Here is a 20017-nt window from a genome sequence, read left to right as displayed (position 1 = left end):
GCAGGAAAAAAATGCTTGATGTGTGAAGTCCTCAGAACATAATGTTTGGTGTATTTTATAGCTCTGCTGTAAGGGAATTATCTGCTTGTAAAAGGGTGTATAACACACTCACAACTCAAAGCCATTATAGTGATCTGACAGTGTTCATTCATTTTCTCCTAGTGCTGTCTTGTTTTCTTCTTTTACATTAGTGGTTGTAATATTTTTTAATCCTGCATTACTAAAACACAGTGGTAACTGATTTTCCATATATGATACAAGAAAAACATTTTCATAAAATGAATTGTTTACTGCACTTGCAATTGTCTGCTGATGTAATTTTTTGCATTAATAAAATTATTTTTATATTCTTTAAGTACCTTTTAGAGAAATGTTTTAATGTAAGTTGTCTGATTCTGTTTTAAGTGAAGGAGAAAACCTGGTAGAGGTTGTCTCTTTAAATCAGATCTGCAGTGTTGATGGACCCTCTAGCAGCCACGGTAAGAACCATTCTCACCTCTGCAGCAGGGAGCTTGACCATATAGACTCTTACATTCAATCAAAACGTTTTCCTTTTTAATATGCACTGTACCAATCCTATTCCCATGGTTACAGCTCATGCTTCTTTGGTTGCTTCCAGCGTGTTGGAAAAGGAAGGCAGCATACATTTCTTGTACAGGAGTTTAAAACATCGTGAAAGCAACCCTGTTGTGATTTGCATTTTAAATGTTTCTTTTTTTTTCTCATTGTACAGAATGCTGTAGCCGTAGCTTCAGTTCATTTGCCACAGTCTGTCTTCTCTCAGTCTTCAGCCTGGCAATCTGTTGATAACTCCACTTGCAAGCTACAGTTTATTGTCTTTCGGAATGGAAAACTCTTTCCTAGCACAGGAAACTCATCAAATCTTGCAGATGATGGGAAACGTAGGACGGTTGCCACACCAGTTGTTTTTGCTAAAATAGGTAAGGAGTTGTTATGAATTGTTTCCTTTAATCTAAAAGCTACAGTATACTTGGTTATGTAGAGAACAGAGGAGTAGAGTATACAGCGTGCTGAGAGGCTGAAAACAGTCTTGTTCTTTAGTACAAATGTTTGCAATTGTTCCTGTCTGCATGGTTTTATTCAAATCATCCTGCAAATAAAGAAATGCACTTGCCGTGTGACTAGAATGCAAATTCTAGACTACTGGTTTTTGACAGCGTTGTTATAATGCTTGTTTCTTAAAGCATAGTGCTATAGGAAAGAACCTTGATTTACTCCTAAATAATGAAAATTGCAACGTTAACGTACTAGACACTGATGAAAATAAGGCTTTTGGAGTGGGAGTAGTGCCCTGTTGCATGTATCAATAGTCACCAGTATACTTTCTGATGTGATAGACGTAAAACAGGTGTTAAAGGCTTTTGTCTAAATGTGATAAATTGTATGTGCTAGTGAGTCATTATTTTGATTAATTATTCACTCAGGCAATTTTACTAATTTTATTTGATATGGAATAGTGCTTTTATTTCTATTAACATTTTTTAAATGTTTAAATGTGACTTTCAAAGTGCAGAATTGTCTCAGCTATTAATCATACCCTGAGACGTTTCTGCAGTTACATAGGCAATAGTGTAACACAGGTCATAACTGAAGAATCCGAAACAAAAAAAATCTGCTTTGTGAAGGATGATTAGATCATTTGGACACATTATGGGACTGAAACGTTCAGATTTATTTATACAGTTGCAAACTTTTTTCTGAATGTGAGCACTGCCTTTGATTTTGACCATTAAGGGTACATCTATTGCTTTTTTCCCCATAGTTTAGTGCACCTGATGTCTTTACACAGCATTCATCAATAAAAGGTTCACCACTCCATCTCTCTGATTCGGTTTGTTGCTTTTGCAGATGGGTGCAGTTTTGGAAACCTCACCAGCCCTCTTACTGTAGGGCTGAGGCACTTTGCACGGGGTATAGACCCCATTGCAGCCTTCTGGGATTTTGACCTTCTAGATGGACATGGAGGCTGGTGGGGAGAAGGGTGCCACATAATTAGTTCTGCAGGCAACATTACCACCATTCAGAGTACACACTTCAGTAACTTTGCAGTGCTAATGGTAAGTATATGACTTGGCAAATACACCTGTATTTCTCCCTCTCTCTTTTGCTATGCATGTATGTTCTTTTTTGTGTGCATCTGTATCATTCTTACTTGTCAGTAACTGACCTTCTGTTTTCTATAACGTTTAGTATAAGACGGTCTTAGAGAAAGTAAGTTATTTAACTGCTAGTAAGTGAATAAACCTGGTGGTCAGTTTTAATAACCAGAGACAGGCCTAATCAGAAATGACATTAAATTCAGGCTTACAAATGAAAGTTCCATCAAGGAATGATTAGGATGTAATGGTCATAAATTATAGGACAGGGTTTAAAAATGTATACTCCTGTGTGCTTTTACATCAGCACATCTCAGAGGCTGGTCTGCTTTTGTTCCTGCCCTGCACTGTGTTGATCATACTAATTAGTTGCAGGCATACCGCAATGTTGAATCATTTAATAAATTGAGAGGAATAACATCTTCTTCTCTTTTAAGTAAGGACAATGCTGTGCTTCTTGATTCTGGAGGGGTTTCAGTTTGTGAAGATAGCCTTCTTATGAAATTGCTGTTCATGAAGAAAAATAATTCTGTGCAGTGCTAACACATCAGCCTGCTTTGGTCTGTTCTCCGTCTCACTTACAGTTCCTATTGCAGTTATTTAACTATCCTGCTTAAAAGAAAGTTACCTTCATGAAAGCAAAAATATTATGCATGTAATAAGGACCTGTTATTAGTCAGGGAATAAAGGAAAGCAAACAATAAATGAGAGATTTCTAACACATATAGGTGAGAAAATGTTTGCACCATTAAAAATATGTGGTTTAAACCAGTTGTAAAAAGATTGGCCAGATGTGTATTATTAATACCAGATTGATCCTGCATTCTGGTGCATGATGGTACTGTAGATACTGCTTGTGTACGTTACATAAATGTTTATAGTTGAGTAAATAACGTATTGTGTGTATGTGTAAGGGACAGCAAACATAGGCGACAGGAATTGCGAGGACGTGTGCAGAGAATACCAATCTGCTGCTGTCAGATGGAGCCCAGATGGCAGCCAATCATAGCACAAGGCTGTGGCACCCACAAGTTAAATGCAGATATTATCGTCCACTTGATAAGAACTGATTTCCCTCAGAGTTACTTGAACATTTTTTCACCCATTCCAGAATTGTTCAGAATTTAAGAGCTGTTCCTAAGATTTGGCGACATCAAATATATCTGATTTTCTACAGCATCTGTGAGTTCCCTTTTTTCCCCCCAGCCACTTCTTTCCCTGAATGTGAAACATAATTTTACTTTGAGGATGTTTTCCTAAATTCATTAAAGGAAGCACCTGTTGACTTTGCAGGTGCCACACCCAAAATGGCTTCCTCCTCCTTCAGCTGCTTGGGTTCAGCCTGTAAAGTTACCAAATGTTAATTAATTGCTTGCAAACACCCAATTCCGTGGTTTCATTTTGTTTGTAAAAGCTGTATATTGAAACAAGGGCTACAATTAATTTTTGGTTTGTGAGTGGACTACATGTTTATCTTTGATAAGATGTAGCAGATTGTTTTTTCTACAACTGTAAAGGCAACCGAGGCACCTTTTACTGCAGCTTTTGCATCTGGTATGTAATTCTGTTTTCGGTCTTGTGTTTGTTTTGTCATGGTAATTCAACTTTGCTTTTTTTCCTGTGTGCACCTTCCATTTTTATCTGTGCAAGACAAGAAGATAGAATCTCAGACTCACCCTTGCTTTGCAATTGATCTGGTAGCAAACAACGTGATATGTTCCTTGGCTTGTGTTTCGCAGTTAACTTTTAAGAAAAAAAGATGCCTGACCTTAAGTAATTTTTATGCATAGATACATATACATGCTAAGCTATTAATTTATAATATGAACTATATAAAGTCCCTATGTGTATCTTTGTAATTCACACCTCAGTGCCTAATATATTTTAAAACACTAACAAACTGTCAGCGAATTCAGAATAGCTAGCGTATGGTATGTAGCCAGTGCAATTGGCTACAACATCATGATACATGTTATTAATCTATAATTCTCTAATCTATTAAACCATAAAGATTCATAGTTGATTATTACGTTTTGGGATAATAGGAGAAAACTGAAGTAGCATCTGTAAACTGAAGAGCAGCAATAAAGCTTTACATCACCACCAGAATAATGTATACCCTGCTGGAACAAGATGAAATAGAAGCCAAATGTCATTTTATAGCTAGTACAGCGTATATTCTGATTTGTCATCTTTTAAATAGCAAGACAAAGTTTGCGGAACTGCTTTGATGAAAGTTGTTTCTGCCTATGTACCGTAAAAGGGTTAAAATAAAGCTTTCGTAGAGTCCTTTTTTAGAAAGGCAGCAATCAAGGACTTATCAGCTATGATTGATAATTAATAAGCATGAGCATACTTCAAGTGAGAGGATTCATGTAGAGCCATTTGATTTCTCTCTGTGACAGTTGTTCAAGTGATGTCAATGAGAGAGAGAGAGAGTACAGTTTGGAGGTTGAGTTGGGAAGGAGATACAAGCTCCTTCCCTTGCAGGCTGTCAAGCTTTTACTCTGCTCTGGCTTGGGCCAGTGGATGGAAGTAAAATAGTAGTGTCAGACGTAATACAACATGATCTTATTCTTACCAACTTTTTAATGTTATGTCTTAGGGGTGGGTGAGAGTAAAATACTGTGAACTAAACTCCTGAGGTGTATTCCTGCATTTCTCTTCATATACTGTTGTGTGTTTAGACCAGTCCCCTATTTTGTCTTTTCTGTTGTCTGTAGGAGGAAGAGAGACAGTCACACTCTGTTCTTTCAGACATAGCCAAAGCCCTCTAGAGTCTTCAACTATGAACCTCTGCAATATGATTTTCTGGTTTAGAGTAAAATTATGAACTTACATATTCTGAAACTTTGGTATATCTAATTATAAGTATTTGTTCTATAAATACTATGCATTTGTGCTCTTTTGTGAACTGGGCTGTATATCAATATTTTAATTTTTCAGGACAATGTCTGTGTATATTATGATGAATCTAGTGCCCTGTAGCCATAGTATACCTGAGTGAAAACTCTTCAGGGGACAACAGAAATATCCAACAGCAACAATGAATTTCAAAGTTTGCTAAATATGTTTTAGCATACCTTGTCCTTTGTTCTTCTTTTAATTTTTCTTAGAACAAAATGGCAATTCAATAGAGATTGATATTACTGTTATTGTATAGAAGATTTCCTTTTCCCTCTCAGATTGCTTCATCAATAATAATTTCCTCAAATTTGCCAAATAAAATAGTAAAATTCTTAAATCTAAGTATGCTACTTCTCAATTAACATAAAATGGATTAATAAATATTTTTAGCATTTTTAATCGTAATCTGGAAGATAGGTCAAACAAACACAAAATCGTAACTCCTTTCCTGTTTTATCACAATATGTCATTAACAGCTGGGGGTTTATTGGATTTTATTATTATTATTTTGTGAGTGTAAGGAATCATTATTTGCAAAAGTAGCATACATTCAGTGGATGGCTATTTGAGATACTTAGGGCTGATGAGACTGAGCTGACAAAAACAGAACAAATTTGAAACTATTCTGGAAGCAAACCTTGGAAAACTGCGTGAATGAGAACTTGAAGAGAGGCAAGATACTAGGAACAGATCATGCTAAGAGTTGCAGGATTTTTCTCCTGTAGTTTTACAAGCATTCCTTGAATCTTTTTAAGTCTTTCCAAATTGGTAGGATCACAGTACCACAAAAGCTGTTTTCAGTATTTTCAGTGTGACTGGAGACAATTTCAGAATTTCTTAGGCCTATTCAAGTAGTTCAGTTCTAAAAACAGTCTTCTAAACTTCCACGTTACAGGTCTTCTCCAAATTAAACAGCCTGCCTAAGCTTTTATGAGAAATTAATTCATGAGTCGGGGAAGAATTACAGAGATGTCATTTAGAAGGTTGACATAATTACAGTATTTGACATTTTTCCCATAGAGAACACAGGGTTTTCTTGTAACAGGCTGTGGAAACGTGGTTCAGTACTTTGAAAAATCAGACTGCTTATAATGACAAGTTTAAGAATGAACTTTTCAATTTTTTGATGTGTTTAAACACCTACTTTTACACCTACAGAATAGACCTTAGCAGAGTTTAAGCACCAGAGACTATGAAAGTGATCCAGAAAGTTTACCTGCTATCTGTGAAATTAACATTTGGTGTAGCGGGAACTGCAAAATTTCCTTGAAGTAGACTCCTCTGCATGTGTGTTGATGCTTCCCAGTGTGAAGAGCTAGACTTCTAATCCCTGCTGTCATTCAGAGGCCTGGGCAAGGAAGCACATACTCTTCACCTAAGTCCTCAGCTGGCATATGCTGCTCACCTAACAGAGAATGCTTAGCCCATGTGAACAGTGTTGAGTCCAGCTTCCCAGAAAAGGTTGCTTTTCCCAGAATACTCCTGAATGTGCCAGTGTTTTGCATAAAGCTTTGGAATTGGAGTACTCATAAGAGCAAGATCTGGCTCTTACTCCTTTCTCCTTGGATTACATCTACTTTTTATTAAATTACACTTAATAACATGTATTATTTGCTTTATAAAATGCATAAACTGGCTTGTTACTGGGGACAAAAATCTAGGCTTGTCTCCTTCAAAACACACTAACTTTATAACAAATCAAGCCTCTGGCTCAAGCTCGCTCTTTCTGTTTGCTTGTGCTTTCTACTGGCTTAATGGATCTTGCATTCTCTGTGGTACATCTTCAACCAGAGGATAGAGTGATCCAGACTATAAAGGAGCTCAGTAAAATGGGCCCAGTCTTAGGAGGCAGGAGATGTAAGTTAAAGACCTAGAATCCAGGTCTTTAGCGATCTTATTGTCTTGGTAGCTTCTGCTGGGCTCCTTCCAATTCATCAATGTCTTTCTTGCGCTGAAGTGCCCCAGACTGAACACACTAGTTGGGATTTGGTCTCACAAGTGGTGAATGGAAGGGAATAATCACTTCCCTCAGCCTGCTGCCTGCACTCTTGCCAATATGGCCCAATATGTGTTTCACCTTAGGTGCCACAAGGGCTCACCACTGCCTTGCTTTCAATTTACTGTTCGCTGGGACCCTCTGGTCCTTTCCTGCAAAGCTTTTTTCCAGTCAGCTGTCCCCTAGCCTGTACTGCTGTCAGGGTTACTCTGTCCCAAAGACAGGAAACTTTTTATTTCTCTTCACTGAACTATACAAGGTTCCTGTAAGCCCATTCCTGCAGGCTGTTGAGATCCTGCCAAATAGCAGTCCCCTCCAGCACATCAACTGAGTGTGCGTTGCAGTGTTTTCAGCTCTCCGTAGAGACCCAACTCTATGGATAATTTCCATATTCTGGCTCCTAAACGTTGTAATATTTGGCACCTAATTTTTTAGTTTGTTTTGTTTAAGTAGGAGGAGTCTAAATACAAATAGGAATCTAATTCTTACATACTTGATTGTTCAAATGCACTTGTGTTTCTAAATCTCTGTGGTGCTTGGATATTACTTCCTTGGGGAAAACAATTTCAACGGTCCTACTTTGAACACAGAAACCTGTTTGACTATACTTTCTAACGTCATGCTATTACAATCAATATATTAAAAATAAATATTTAATTTGTCAATTTAAGTATATAGATTACAAAAATTTACAACACAAACTAGATTGTTTTTAGCAGCTGGGATTTTGTGAAAGTACCAGATATTTAGTATTAGTTCACTGTATCTTTCCTTCAGCTTTCTCAACGTCTGCTATTAGATGTCTCGGGGCTGCCTTGGGTATGTAATTTGTCTATACCTCTTTATACTTTCATATTGAGTATTAACTGACCAGTATAGATGTGTCTGTTTCCATTGACTTTTTTGAATGAAATCTCAAGTAAAGCTGAAACAGTCCCATTTGTACTCTGACGTTCTTATAAATCTGACTGTTGGATGAAATAGCTGATAGAAAGTCTTTTCTGTCACTAATTTCCATCACTAGTTTCTATTGTGCCTTATTTACTATGGTGGCATTTTACAGCTGAAAGAAGCTGGTTTCACTCCTTCTTATACGGGTGAACGAATGACGGGATTGTCATTAGACAACATCTTACTGGCCTTGTAGTTGTGGATGTAATGGTCAAAGTCTTGTGTATATTCATTTTCCTGTAGATAATCCCTGCCATTTTTCCAATATCATCATTGTTTGAATCCCCTCTAGGAAACAAAATCAAACCCACCTTTGTAAAAAGTAACATACAATTACGGTGCTTTGCATACAGCATTAAATAAAAGTAACTTTTTTTTCCTGCATGCTGTCTTCCCCAGAGGATTACTCAGGGGAGGCTGGCAGATCAATAAGGTTATATTATCATCAAAAAGCAGACCAGATATATTTATTATATCTATAATGAAATCAGTTTTCAATATACAAAACTCTTAAAAAGGCTATTCTACATTGGCAATAATGCATTGTGATACTCAAAAGTTTTACCACTTATTTACTGTAGAAGATTAGGAAAGAGGTAATTGTAAAAAATGAATATTTTAAAATTGAATTAGTTTTAAGATGCTGATTGTTCTTTATTCTTCTGCAGGCAAAATGGCTGTATCCCTGTAGGACATATGGCATTAGCTTTTATACTGATGTTCAGACAGTGATTGGTTGATCCTTGCATTTACACTGTTAAAAGCTAGTTCTTTAGCACACTGAAAGATGCTACCTGAAGTAAAACTGCTTTCATTTTTTTTTTCTACATAAGTGTGTAGCTTCACTGTGTTTCCTTTTTCACAATTTTGATAACTTTTCAGAGTATATTTTCAGAAAGATCCAAGATATTTATTTCTTTAAATAACCACACTGTTGCTACTATATTAGTTACAGTAACAGTATTCTTAATGCACAGAAATGAAGCAAGTGTGTATGTAAAATTATGACAAAGTGTACTTTTGGCATACCAAAATATGATTATATCAGTAAGAGCTAGATAGAAGTAAATGTTTTATCATTTTCAGCAGAGTACTACTCTAGTAATATGAGCCAAAATTGTACTGAACATTTCTGCTAAATACTAGTGTACCTCAAGAAATTTATTCTGTAAAAGAATTAATGAGGAGATGATGCAAATAAAAACATGGGAGAAAAGATGGTCAAAAAAAGGGTGTTTGTGTGAAGGTTCAGTGGCAGTTCTGAGCAAATAGACTTTTAAAGAATTATTTGAAATTCCTGAATTCAACGTCCTGAATGTATATTCATGCACACTAAAAAAAAAAATTTAAAAAAAATCAGAAGACCTCAAGAATATAGGTCTGTCATATTAAAAAGCTACCACATCAAAAGACAGAGTTCTTTTCCTCTTCTGTTTCACTTGTGGTTGAGGGAAGAGTAGCAAGAGATGTTAGGAGACAGCATAAGAGTACCTCTGCGACAAGGGACTCCACCTCTGACTTTGAGTCTTGGTGAACTGGGCAGGGCCAAGAGAGGACTCTGTGGAACAAGCTGGTGACTGAGAAGATGTAAATGAGGTACACTTGCAAGCTGGGAATGTATTTGAAGTGAAATGGGATGTGACGACATATATTTGCCATGTTGGTCAACCATTATTTGTTCATTTTGATAGTTTTTTCATTTATGTTGTAAGCTGCTCTATTTTAGACCTGTCATTAATATGCATCTGGAGGAACTGGTGAAATCAATCTTAGGAACTTTAAAGCTAGTATGAAGAAAAATAATGACTACTAGGGCATTTGTTACTTGTAAGGACCTTTCTAAAAGGTAAACGGAACAGTACCTTTCCCCCAATTTAATAATTGCATATACTCATGAACATTAGCTGCTTGTACATGGGCAAGTTCATATCCATAAATAATGGTGCTGGAAATCAGCTCTCTGCATGCAAATGTGATTAAAAAAATGTATTACCATTACAGTCCCAGTCTCCAAAGGGGAGATTTCACCTCAGGAAAGTAATATTGAATGTCTTCCAGGGGAACCTAAAATTGATAAATAAGAAAAAAGTCTTTTAAATGTATGCCAGCATTTTCAGTGTTAGCTTGCTGGATTGTCATATTCAGTGCTTTTTCAGATCTTAGCTTTTTCTGTGCTGGGGTGTATGTTCATTTTGTGTGTGCAGTTAGTGCCACTGCACATGGAAACTGGCATGTAAACGGCACTTTCTTTGCATTCAGGTGGTCATTTACACATCTAACTTGTTTGCAGAATTCTAGTGCCACAGACAGAGGTGGCTTAATGTATTACTGTGAACCTCTAATGTTTGGATTAATTCAGGTAGTCTGAAGACATAATCTTTGCTGTAATGGGCTCCTTCTGCTTTCCATCCATCACACCTGCAGATTTAGCTTTCCTATTATTTCTTACTTAATTTAGAATGGGAAATTTGATATGGTTAGTTTTACAAAGATATTAATAGTTTTTCATTATGTTTTTCATGAAAAATTGTGTCAGCAGGCACTAGCAGGTCCAAAAGGAATGTGAGGATCTTTACTCTGCTGTTAATATAGCTGTCAAGCGGTTTTTGAATTGATTCAGATAGTAGAGTATTTGCAACCGAGTGTGAAGGTCACTGGGTCAAAGGAAGTGTATCAGCTGGGAATTGTATTTGAATATAGGAGCAAGTCAGTTGATATTTTGTGTGTATTCTCATGGCTTTTGTTTCTTCGAGTGGTTCTTCTGCAGCCATGTATATGCCATTCAGAGACCTTTATGGTAATTTGATATTTTGTACTTAATATCCTAGTAAAATACACACATAAAGTTCATGTTATCAGAAGGAACAGATATTGCTAATGCCTGGAAAATGTAATATTCTGTGTATTTTTTCAGACCTTTTTTTTTTCAATTAGGATATGTCTGCTTGTACAAAAAGGTTAATTTCTTTCTTGCAAAGTGTATGCAGATGAGAAAAGAGCAGTCTGATGTTATTGTAAATTCATGAACTATATCTACATAAAAAGTTCATCATCTTATTTTCCTGCTCTTGAAAGGGAACAGCTAGAAATGACAGGACATATTGAAATGAAGTCTCAGAGTTTCACACATGCCTAACAATGTTAAATCACTTTGTTTTCTCCTAGGATTTTAAGACAGTGCTGTCTTTCCCCCAGTACCCAGGGGAGTTTCTGCACCCTGTGGTATATGCATGTACAGCAGTTATGTTGTTGTGCCTCTTTGCTTCCATTATCACCTACATTGTCCATCACAGGTAAGATTTCCATTTTAAGCACTTGTGTTAAATGGTCAGAATTTTGCTGACAAACTTTATTTTTTGCAACGTCACTGAAAAGATTAATTAAAATTATCTGAATTACTGTTGGATACTAGTATCAGCAATGGGATTTACACCAGAGAAATATATAAAAAAACCCACCTTTCTAAAGCTGTTCCCAAGCTGTATCTTTCCTGAGACTTATGTCTAAATAGTCCACACGCTGCTGCTAAGATTTTTAACTTCACAATTCAATATAAAGCCAGGAGCACTATCAAATTGCTTTCTGGCACATTCCAGTTGAGCAGCACTTTGGACAGCTCCACTGGTGTATTGGCTCCTAAGACCAGGTTTGGTTGAAAGACTGGTAACTATCATTGGGGAAAAGAAACTTTCTTTGACTTCTAAATCTTCTTGGTTTTATAAAACTTGTCTTTTCCTTTATATGAAAGATTTATATAAATGCCATCTTAACTACATACTTCTGTTAAAGACCATTAGCAATTTAAAATGGTAGGAAGGTATTGTACTGTAGAAGCTGCTAAATATTAATTAAGTGAACTTAATGCAATGACTTCTGATCTTCAGCTTCCATTTAATCCTGTAGAGATGTCTTGTTAAAGTTCTGCATATCTGAATCTATGCAATAAGCCTTTTGCTTTTATTACACTACTTTAAATGCTTGAGTTGATGGGGGAAACCTTAAGTCAGTAGACCCTTGTCAATAGACTACAATTTTTACCATTGATTGTACCTTTGTACCATTTATTTCAATGCTGTATGCATCAGACTCTGTCCTATAGGTAGATTGCTAAGTAGCTATTCAAGAATCAGAGAATTTAATTCTATCATACTAAGCATTTTTTCCAAATTGTAATTTTCATAATAAATATGTTGGGTTTTAATTTTAAAATGTGATTTTTCAACAGCACAATCCGAATAAGTAGGAAAGGATGGCACATGCTTCTCAACTTTTGTTTCCATACTGCTCTTACGTTTGCTGTTTTTGCTGGTGGAATCAATCGCATTAAATATCCAATTATATGTCAGGCTGTAAGTATCTGCCTTGGTAATTGTTTCTAGTAGAATGAAAACCTGAAACTGTGTCTTTTATCATAATATTGATAGTTCTCTTTCTTTTCATTGATTGTTCCTGGATCTTAAGTTCTTCAGTATAAGTCATCTGAGTTTCTGTGAGAGGCTGACTAAATCACTAGCTTCTCTGCAGCTCAGATTTCCTTAGTTTAAAAAAATCCCTGGAAATCATAATATTTCTCTGTTCTACAAGATAGTTGAAAACTACGATTCCCAAATACTTGTGTCCTTTCTGATCTTCGAATTGAATGTGTGGAACTAAAATTACTGCTGCACTTCTGTAATACATATACCATTTGCCTGAGGGTGGCCCTGGCTTCACTGGGTGATTCCTAAATGTACACTTGGGCAGCGTAATGTTTATAGTATGATTGTGTCTTGTAATTACAACTCAAGCAAAGGAGACACAGCAGACCAGTACCCTTGTGATTTTTGGACCCCTGTTTGCACTGCTGGACTATTTCACATCTCTTGCTTCATCCTTTCTGGGGATGTAGTGCCGTGAGATGCGCAGAGAGGGCATGGCTTCAGCTGCTCTGAATATAGAGGCTGTGTCTGTACAATGTTAAAGAGAGTCATTTCAGTCATCTTCTGTAATGCCTGATGAGGGCATGTTGCAATTTGTCTTAAATATTTCTTCCTCTTGGATTTTATAGAAGCACTCCAGATCTCATGAATGTCCTAGGTATTTACCTGTAGTAAAGCACTTTATTAAGCCAACATTCTCCCAGATACTTTGCCTGTCACTAATCTGGTTCTTCTGGTTGACTTGAATGGGTGTAAAGAGCAAGAGTTGCCAGCCAGCAGCAGAGTCACTGCAAAACTTGCATAACTAGTGTAAGAGTTATCATTCTAATTTTCAGTGAAATGCTTTGGAATCTTTTTGTGTATACTTGTGCATGACTTTCAATAAACAGCCCATGTAGGTGTGTAAGCACTTCTAATGCCCTACATGCAAAGTCTACCTATGCATATTACATGGTATTCCTTTAAATGACACAGGTTCCACTAGATTATTCTAAGCTAAATATCTCCCAATATCTAGTGTATTGCATCATAATAAATTTGTGAGTTCTAGAAAATTGAAATATAACTTACCATTGTCTTTACCTGCACTTTGCGAGTGAGGGTAGCAGATTAGTTTGTAGGGCTATGCAATTACATGGTCACAAATGACCATCTGTTGTTCAATCATTATCTGGTTATTTACTTTGCAGATTGCGTGGTAACAATGCAGTATTAACAGTGATAATGAAAAAATGATTGAGATAAATGAGTTATTAATAATCTCTTATGAGTAACACATAAACTACAGGGGTATCTGCATAAAATGCATTATCAGTGACAGCTGTTTCTTGCTATGGTATAGGGCCAGACCCTGAGCTGCTGGGAAATATACACACTTAGGGAAACTGAATGGACCCATTCACATATGCATTCTAATCAATTTTGTAAGGTTATTTATTTACCTGACAGCGTGCTACATCAACAAAAAATATCAGCAGCATTTAAAGCATAGGCAAGATATAGGACACGCAATACACACACAGTCCTTTGGTTCCTGGTAGATATTGTCTTATGCAATTAAGTAGGGCTAATGGATCCAACAGTCCAAACAATCTAAGACAAGACTCCTATAGCTGGTAACAGACAGAAAAACTGTTCACTCCCAGAACATTATACCTCACCACAGCCCCTTTCTTGCCTGCTGACAGCAACATTTTTCAAAATCTTGTGAGTCCCAGTGCCTGTCTCCTCCTGTGATAACCCTGAGTGGTTACTCTATCAATTAATAGTCAGCGTGCCAAAGCTAGGAGGTAGTGAGGTCAGACCTAGTAATGGTTTCCCGAGAAGCTCACATATTTTAATGTTTCCCTTAGTTTGTGTAAGCGGTGGTGGGGTGGACAGCACTCCTCCTGAGTATATAATACAACAATTCTTTAAATTACCCAGCCTACCAAAAGGTATATTTATATGGTTATTTTGGGCTTGTGTGTCCACTAAATCTAATTTTTGTCTCTTTCTCTTTTTTCTCCCCCCACCCCCACCCCACCCCGCTCCAGTTCTAGGGGAAAAATGATGTTAGGGTTTAAAAATATATTTGTGAAAATACTACTGCTTCAAGCAGCACTAAAATATTAGTTATACTCCATGTGTAACTCCATCAGTGTTGCTATAGCACAGGTATCTTTCCATCTGCTACAATCCAAAACACAGTTTCACCCTGCTGCAATGTAATTTACACTTTTTGTTTCCTGAGTGCAGGGGAGAAGATTTCAAGTGCAAGCGTTTTCTGTCCTAATCACTGAAATGTGGTGTCAAAGCCAGTGAACTTCCATCTTTCTTACTGCAATTATCCCTAAAACTTCCACACAAATTTCACTGCAACATCCTTACCCAAGGGAAATAATAGACTGAGTTAATTTTTATCCTTCATAATTAACCAAGAAAGGTGGTTCTAAAATAACTCATTTGGATCACCTTCTCCCTCTAAATGAGGTGTCCCAGGCTAAATTGAAGCAGCAAGAAGTAATGCTATGGAAATGGACCCATTTTTCTATTATAGATAGCTGGAAGAACTTTCATGTGCCCTTGAAGGCAAAATAATTACAAAAAAAAAAAAAAAAAAAAAGTGTTTTAAGAGATGGTAAGATATTTATTTTTATCTGGAATCTAAAAATCTAAAATTCCCTTTTAAACCTGCTTACCTGTTTCAGAGAGGATTTTGTATAGACAGTCTCACTTGTGTATTCTATGCAGTCTTTATGATTTATAAAGAGAACTGATGTTAGAGTGCTGGTCTGGAAGACTGGATTTCTTCACAGATTTCCTGTGTGAATGAGGTTATATCTGCAGACTGTTTAGATTACCCACAAATCTGATTCTGGATGTCACTAAATGCTGACTATTGTTGTAGAATTCAGAGTCTTGAGTTTATGGAAAAATCCTTTATGCAAGGCAAATGTTGTGTTAGGAATGGCAGAATGGCCTCAATCAGAGCCAGTGTCATATGTCATATGAGTGTCATATGTGAAGGTGCTTGTGAATTCCTTTCTATAGGGCAGTAAATCTTCAGCAAGAAAGGTGAAGCCCATTCCATACTAACCAGTAGCCTAGAAGTCAGAGTACTATTCTTGGAAGTCCAGGATTTGGTTTTGAATCCTGTTAAATTAAGGAGGTCGTAGAACTATGCACCACATAGTTGGGTGGAAGTGGTAGATAGAAAAACTATAGAAGGAGGGAGGAAAGAGCAGTTCTTTCAACTCTAGGGTTTTTTTGTTTTGTTTTGTTTTGTTGGTTTTTTTTTTAAAGAATGGGTGTAAAGTTAAGTGCTGTGACCAAGTTTGCCAGTTAGGGTGTCTGAAGTGACAAATGCTATTCAAGAGTCCTTGAGTGGTCTTTGCTGAGAAAGGTGCTGCACTGTTCAGCTCTGCTGAGGCAGGAACAGGTTGTCATAGGCACAAGCAAGACTTCAAGTGGCTGGAAACTTTTACTAGCAGCAACCTGAGGCGGCTAAAGACTTTGCACGCTATGGAGTTAGATTGCATGCCAAACCAGCCCTTCCTAGTCTCAGGTACCTGATCTGTGGATCTGAACTTCTTGCTCTAAATTTTCTACTTGTGAAGGGAGCACGGGGTTGTTCTAAGGCTAAGTGTTTTAAGATCATGAAATATTCACATCTAGTGGTGTTACAGACTGCAGAGAAATTCCTGAATCCCTTCATCTCACTGAAAAAAAAATCACTTTCAGGGCAGGATTAGTAGTTTAATTGGGATGTCATATATATCCATATCCTTCTTTAAGTAGAACTGGCTGAAGAAGGACAGTCTTATCTGAAATATGATTACAACTGAAGAAAAAGAAATGAAATTTAAAACTATAGGAAAACAAAGAATTTGTGTTCAAGTTAAAGCTGATCAAGAGAGTTTTTTGTGACAAAATGCTTTGCATAAATATGCATTCTGGTCTGGAACTTAAGTTACCTCTAAAGTACTGAAGTGTATTGAAGGAGCATATACAGACAGCATCTTCTTACTGTAGAAAAGTGTAATCTTCTATTCAGTAGGCTGGTGCTTATTCCCAAAGATAAGAGTTCTAAGAACACAGGACATGGAAAAAACGAGTCCAAGAAAACGGGAAAATTTTCACCATATAACTGTGGTTATTAAACAGCTTTAGGTGCAATGCTGTCTTCAATGCATACATCCTGACAGTTCTTTCTGTACCATTTAGCCTGCCAGTGGAAAACCTTCTTATGAATAAAGGTCATCACTAATATATTCAATTATAATCCTTTGTTCTGTGTGGAAAACTTGACCCTTCCCACACATTTTATGTGAAATTCAAAAGTTCTAGTGATTATAGTTTTAAGTGAACACTTGGGTATTTAATTTGTATCTATTAACTGTCCTCTTAGGCTTTACGGAGGCACAAATCCAGTAACAAGATATACATAGATAAATTTGTACCCTGGACCTTTAGTGCATAAACCTAAGGTTTACATTTACTAACAAAATTGAGAGTTTACTGAACAAAACTATCTTTGTCCTGTTCCCCTTTCTGTTAAGCCTTGTCTTGCCCTTCCAAGTCACGAGCTGGTATCTCATGTGTTTCTAGCATGGGGCTCAGATGTCTTCCTAGCTTAAGAGAGCTAGAAAGAGGTGATCCCACTGAAAGAGACACAAGAGCATGCAGCCACAGCTCCTATGTGCAACAGTGAGGAAAATGCATCTCCGTGGCGTGACTGTCAGTGTGGAGATAGGGGGAAGGAAGAGGCAGAGAGTAAAGTCCACCACTCTGAAACACTGAATTTTCAAGATGAGGTGACAGGCATTTTTTTACTGATTATTAGTAGTAGATGAATAACAGCAAAAATTCTAGTCCAGAAAGTAAATTTAGTGATAGGAAGTGAGAAATAAAATCATCACTACATAGAGAAAAGGGTAACCCTTTCCTTTGGAAATTAGTATAACAGCTCAGTGCACCCTTCCAAATTCCACGTTTTTGTTGTGTCATGTATGTTTTATCTCAATTGTCACCATTGTCCTTCAAATCTGTCAGTCATAAGGATGTCCTGTATCATGAGGATATATCCTCTTTTCCTTTAAGCATGAAATGCAAATTGATTTTATTTTTTTTAAGAGAAAGAGACATATTAAAGAGTCAGTACAGAAGATGGTAACATTTCTGTCTCTTGCCTGTGTTTGTTCAATTTGTCCATACATCAGAAGGAACTAAGTTGCTGAAATATGAGCACACTGTGAAGTAATGTGACTAAGGTGTAGCACAACAATGTTTTCAGTTCAGTCGTGTCCTTGAAAGTTCAATAAAATTGTTTTATTGTACTATTTTTAGGAATCTTGTTCACTTAAGTGGGTGATCATTTCTGTATATAGGGCTGTATATGTTGTCAAAATTTCACATGCATGTGCCTTCTCCCATAGAATTCATCCCTGCTGTTCATATTCTTATGGATTCTTTGGCGTACTTGGGCAGGATAATGACAGAATATATAAGTAGCAGTGCTATGCTGAAATGAGAAGGAGGTGTAGAAACCAAAGCTCTAGAATTTTTCCAGTTCTTTCTCATGGCTCCCACCTCCTTTTTCTCCCCCTTTCTCCTCTCCCTCCTGACTTACTCCTTCACTCCGACCTCTAGCTCATAGTTATATTCACTGCGTCCCTACAGAAAATGCTGCAAGCTGCATATGAACGAAGTCCAGACAGCACTAGCCACTGAACTGGCAACATCTGCCAGCTGATGGTACAAACTTGTCTCATTCTCTTATTTCTGCTTCTTTTACCTCGAGCAACAACAGCTATGAAGACTTTATACTCCCTTGTCTAATGTGTCAGACAAGTCCCAGAGAAAATTACAAAGGGTTTTCTGTAGATGATATTTGCTGCTATCTTCAAGTTTTGTGCTATTTTACTAAATGTAAACAAAATTAATGGAACATTTTTTCTTTACCCATCAATTATTTTGTTTTAAGTTGAGCAAAAATGAACACTGGTTCAAATAAATCGTTATAATAGATTTGTGTTAGCTTTATTCAGCAGTTCTCTGTATTCCTTAAACATTTATGTGCTTTCCAATTATAGCAATATTTTACTTGTCACTGCAAAATGTCAGGTTATTGCTTCAAAGGTAACCTCATTTTATATAATCAGATGGAGACTTGGCTGGTGTAATAAAGCATTGGAGATTGGATAAAATTCCAATTACTGTTTCCATAGTAATGAATAACAATTACTAACATAACAAAAATGTTAGTATTTTAGAGGTGTTTGTACTTTATTGTACATTCAATGATAAACACACCAGGTTTTTGGAGACAAAATATAACAACACTATTGAGAGTTTGTATTTGTCTTTAAGGGAGGATGCCTAGACCTGTCACTTTAATTTTAAAAATTGTATGGCCAAGTTTATAAGTTCCTTGAAATATGTCTGAAAATAATCTGGGTTTAGGCAAATAGTACTGATCCCATTACAAGAAGTCAACCTTGGCTATATACAGCTGAGGGAACTGGATATTCAGGGATATTCCTGAAAAATGAAAGGAAATAGTAGCATAATAGCAAGTAAAATTTTGACCTCTCATTAATTTTTAAACTGCATTGTCATGATAAACTAACACAGCTTGCAGCACAAACTAAGTTTTACATCACTTTAAATCCAGGTGTAAATAGTTGTCATTAATCAGGTTCTTGGAAAATTAATATCTTTACAGTCTTAGTTTCATAACGTATCATCTGGTATCACAGATATTATCTATGATTCTAGGAAACAACAGATTTAATCTGCTTTTTAAAAAATGTTTTCCCTGGTTAGAAATAACCAGAGAGAAAGTAAAAATGGGTGCGCTTACAAATTCAGTTTAAAAAGATCAGTTTTCTTGTACGCTTGTGCAGTAAGATTTTTCTAAAAGTCTTGTTTAAGTGATCCATTTACTGATGTGTTTACTGTCCACTCTTTTCTAGGTTGGCATAGTACTACATTATTCTACACTCTCTACTATGCTATGGATTGGAGTAACTGCCAGGAATATTTATAAGCAAGTCACAAAAAAACCTCAGCCATGCCAAAACAGTGACCAACCTTCTTATCCAAAGCAACCACTACTCAGGTATGGAATATTAGTTATGCTTTTTTTTTTCTTCTAATGTATTCCTAAAGCATACAAATTTTAAACAATTTCACACTTCCATTTCTGTATTCTTTACCTTTTACAGTCAGTAAATAGGATCCATAAAGAATTGAATCAGGGGTATATAAAAATCTGAAAATTTATTGTATGCTAATAGTAAACTCTACTCATGAGATGGCAATATGCAGAAATGGTATTGGCTACGTTCAGATACCTTTATCTGAACAGGAACAATTCCAATGTTTCTGTTGGTTTCTTTTGGAGGAAAAAGCCCTGGCTTGCTTCCGGGTTAAGGCATTATTTAATCATCAGAAACTACGCTATAATGACTCTCCCTTTACCCTTATCTGTTCTGCTGTAAATCTTGCCCACACTTGTATTGATTGCCTAGCAACCTGATAGCAACCTTCCTCATTCCACATCAGAGATCTAATGCTATTACAGGAGCGACTGAAAGTCTGGACTCCCTATCAGCTTTCTAGATGGAGCAGACTAACGTATGTGT

General features: G+C 36.6%; 1 protein-coding gene across 1 annotated transcript in view; it reads left to right on the top strand.

The window, feature by feature from the left end:
* Positions 1 to 20017, top strand: part of LOC308069736 (adhesion G protein-coupled receptor A3-like) — a 278202-nt gene that overhangs the window by 223531 nt on the left and 34654 nt on the right. Inside the window, exons 13-17 of the mRNA XM_080402571.1 lie at positions 734 to 941; positions 1870 to 2078; positions 11137 to 11264; positions 12197 to 12320; positions 19346 to 19491. Of these exons, the coding sequence (XP_080258697.1) occupies positions 734 to 941; positions 1870 to 2078; positions 11137 to 11264; positions 12197 to 12320; positions 19346 to 19491 (815 nt within the window). The remainder of the gene's footprint in view (positions 1 to 733; positions 942 to 1869; positions 2079 to 11136; positions 11265 to 12196; positions 12321 to 19345; positions 19492 to 20017) is intronic.

The sequence above is a fragment of the Falco punctatus genome, assembly GCF_963210335.1.
Source record: "Falco punctatus genome assembly, chromosome: 9".
In the NCBI taxonomy this organism is placed as follows: Eukaryota; Metazoa; Chordata; class Aves; order Falconiformes; family Falconidae; genus Falco; species Falco punctatus.
This window is presented reverse-complemented; position numbering and strand designations above follow the sequence as displayed.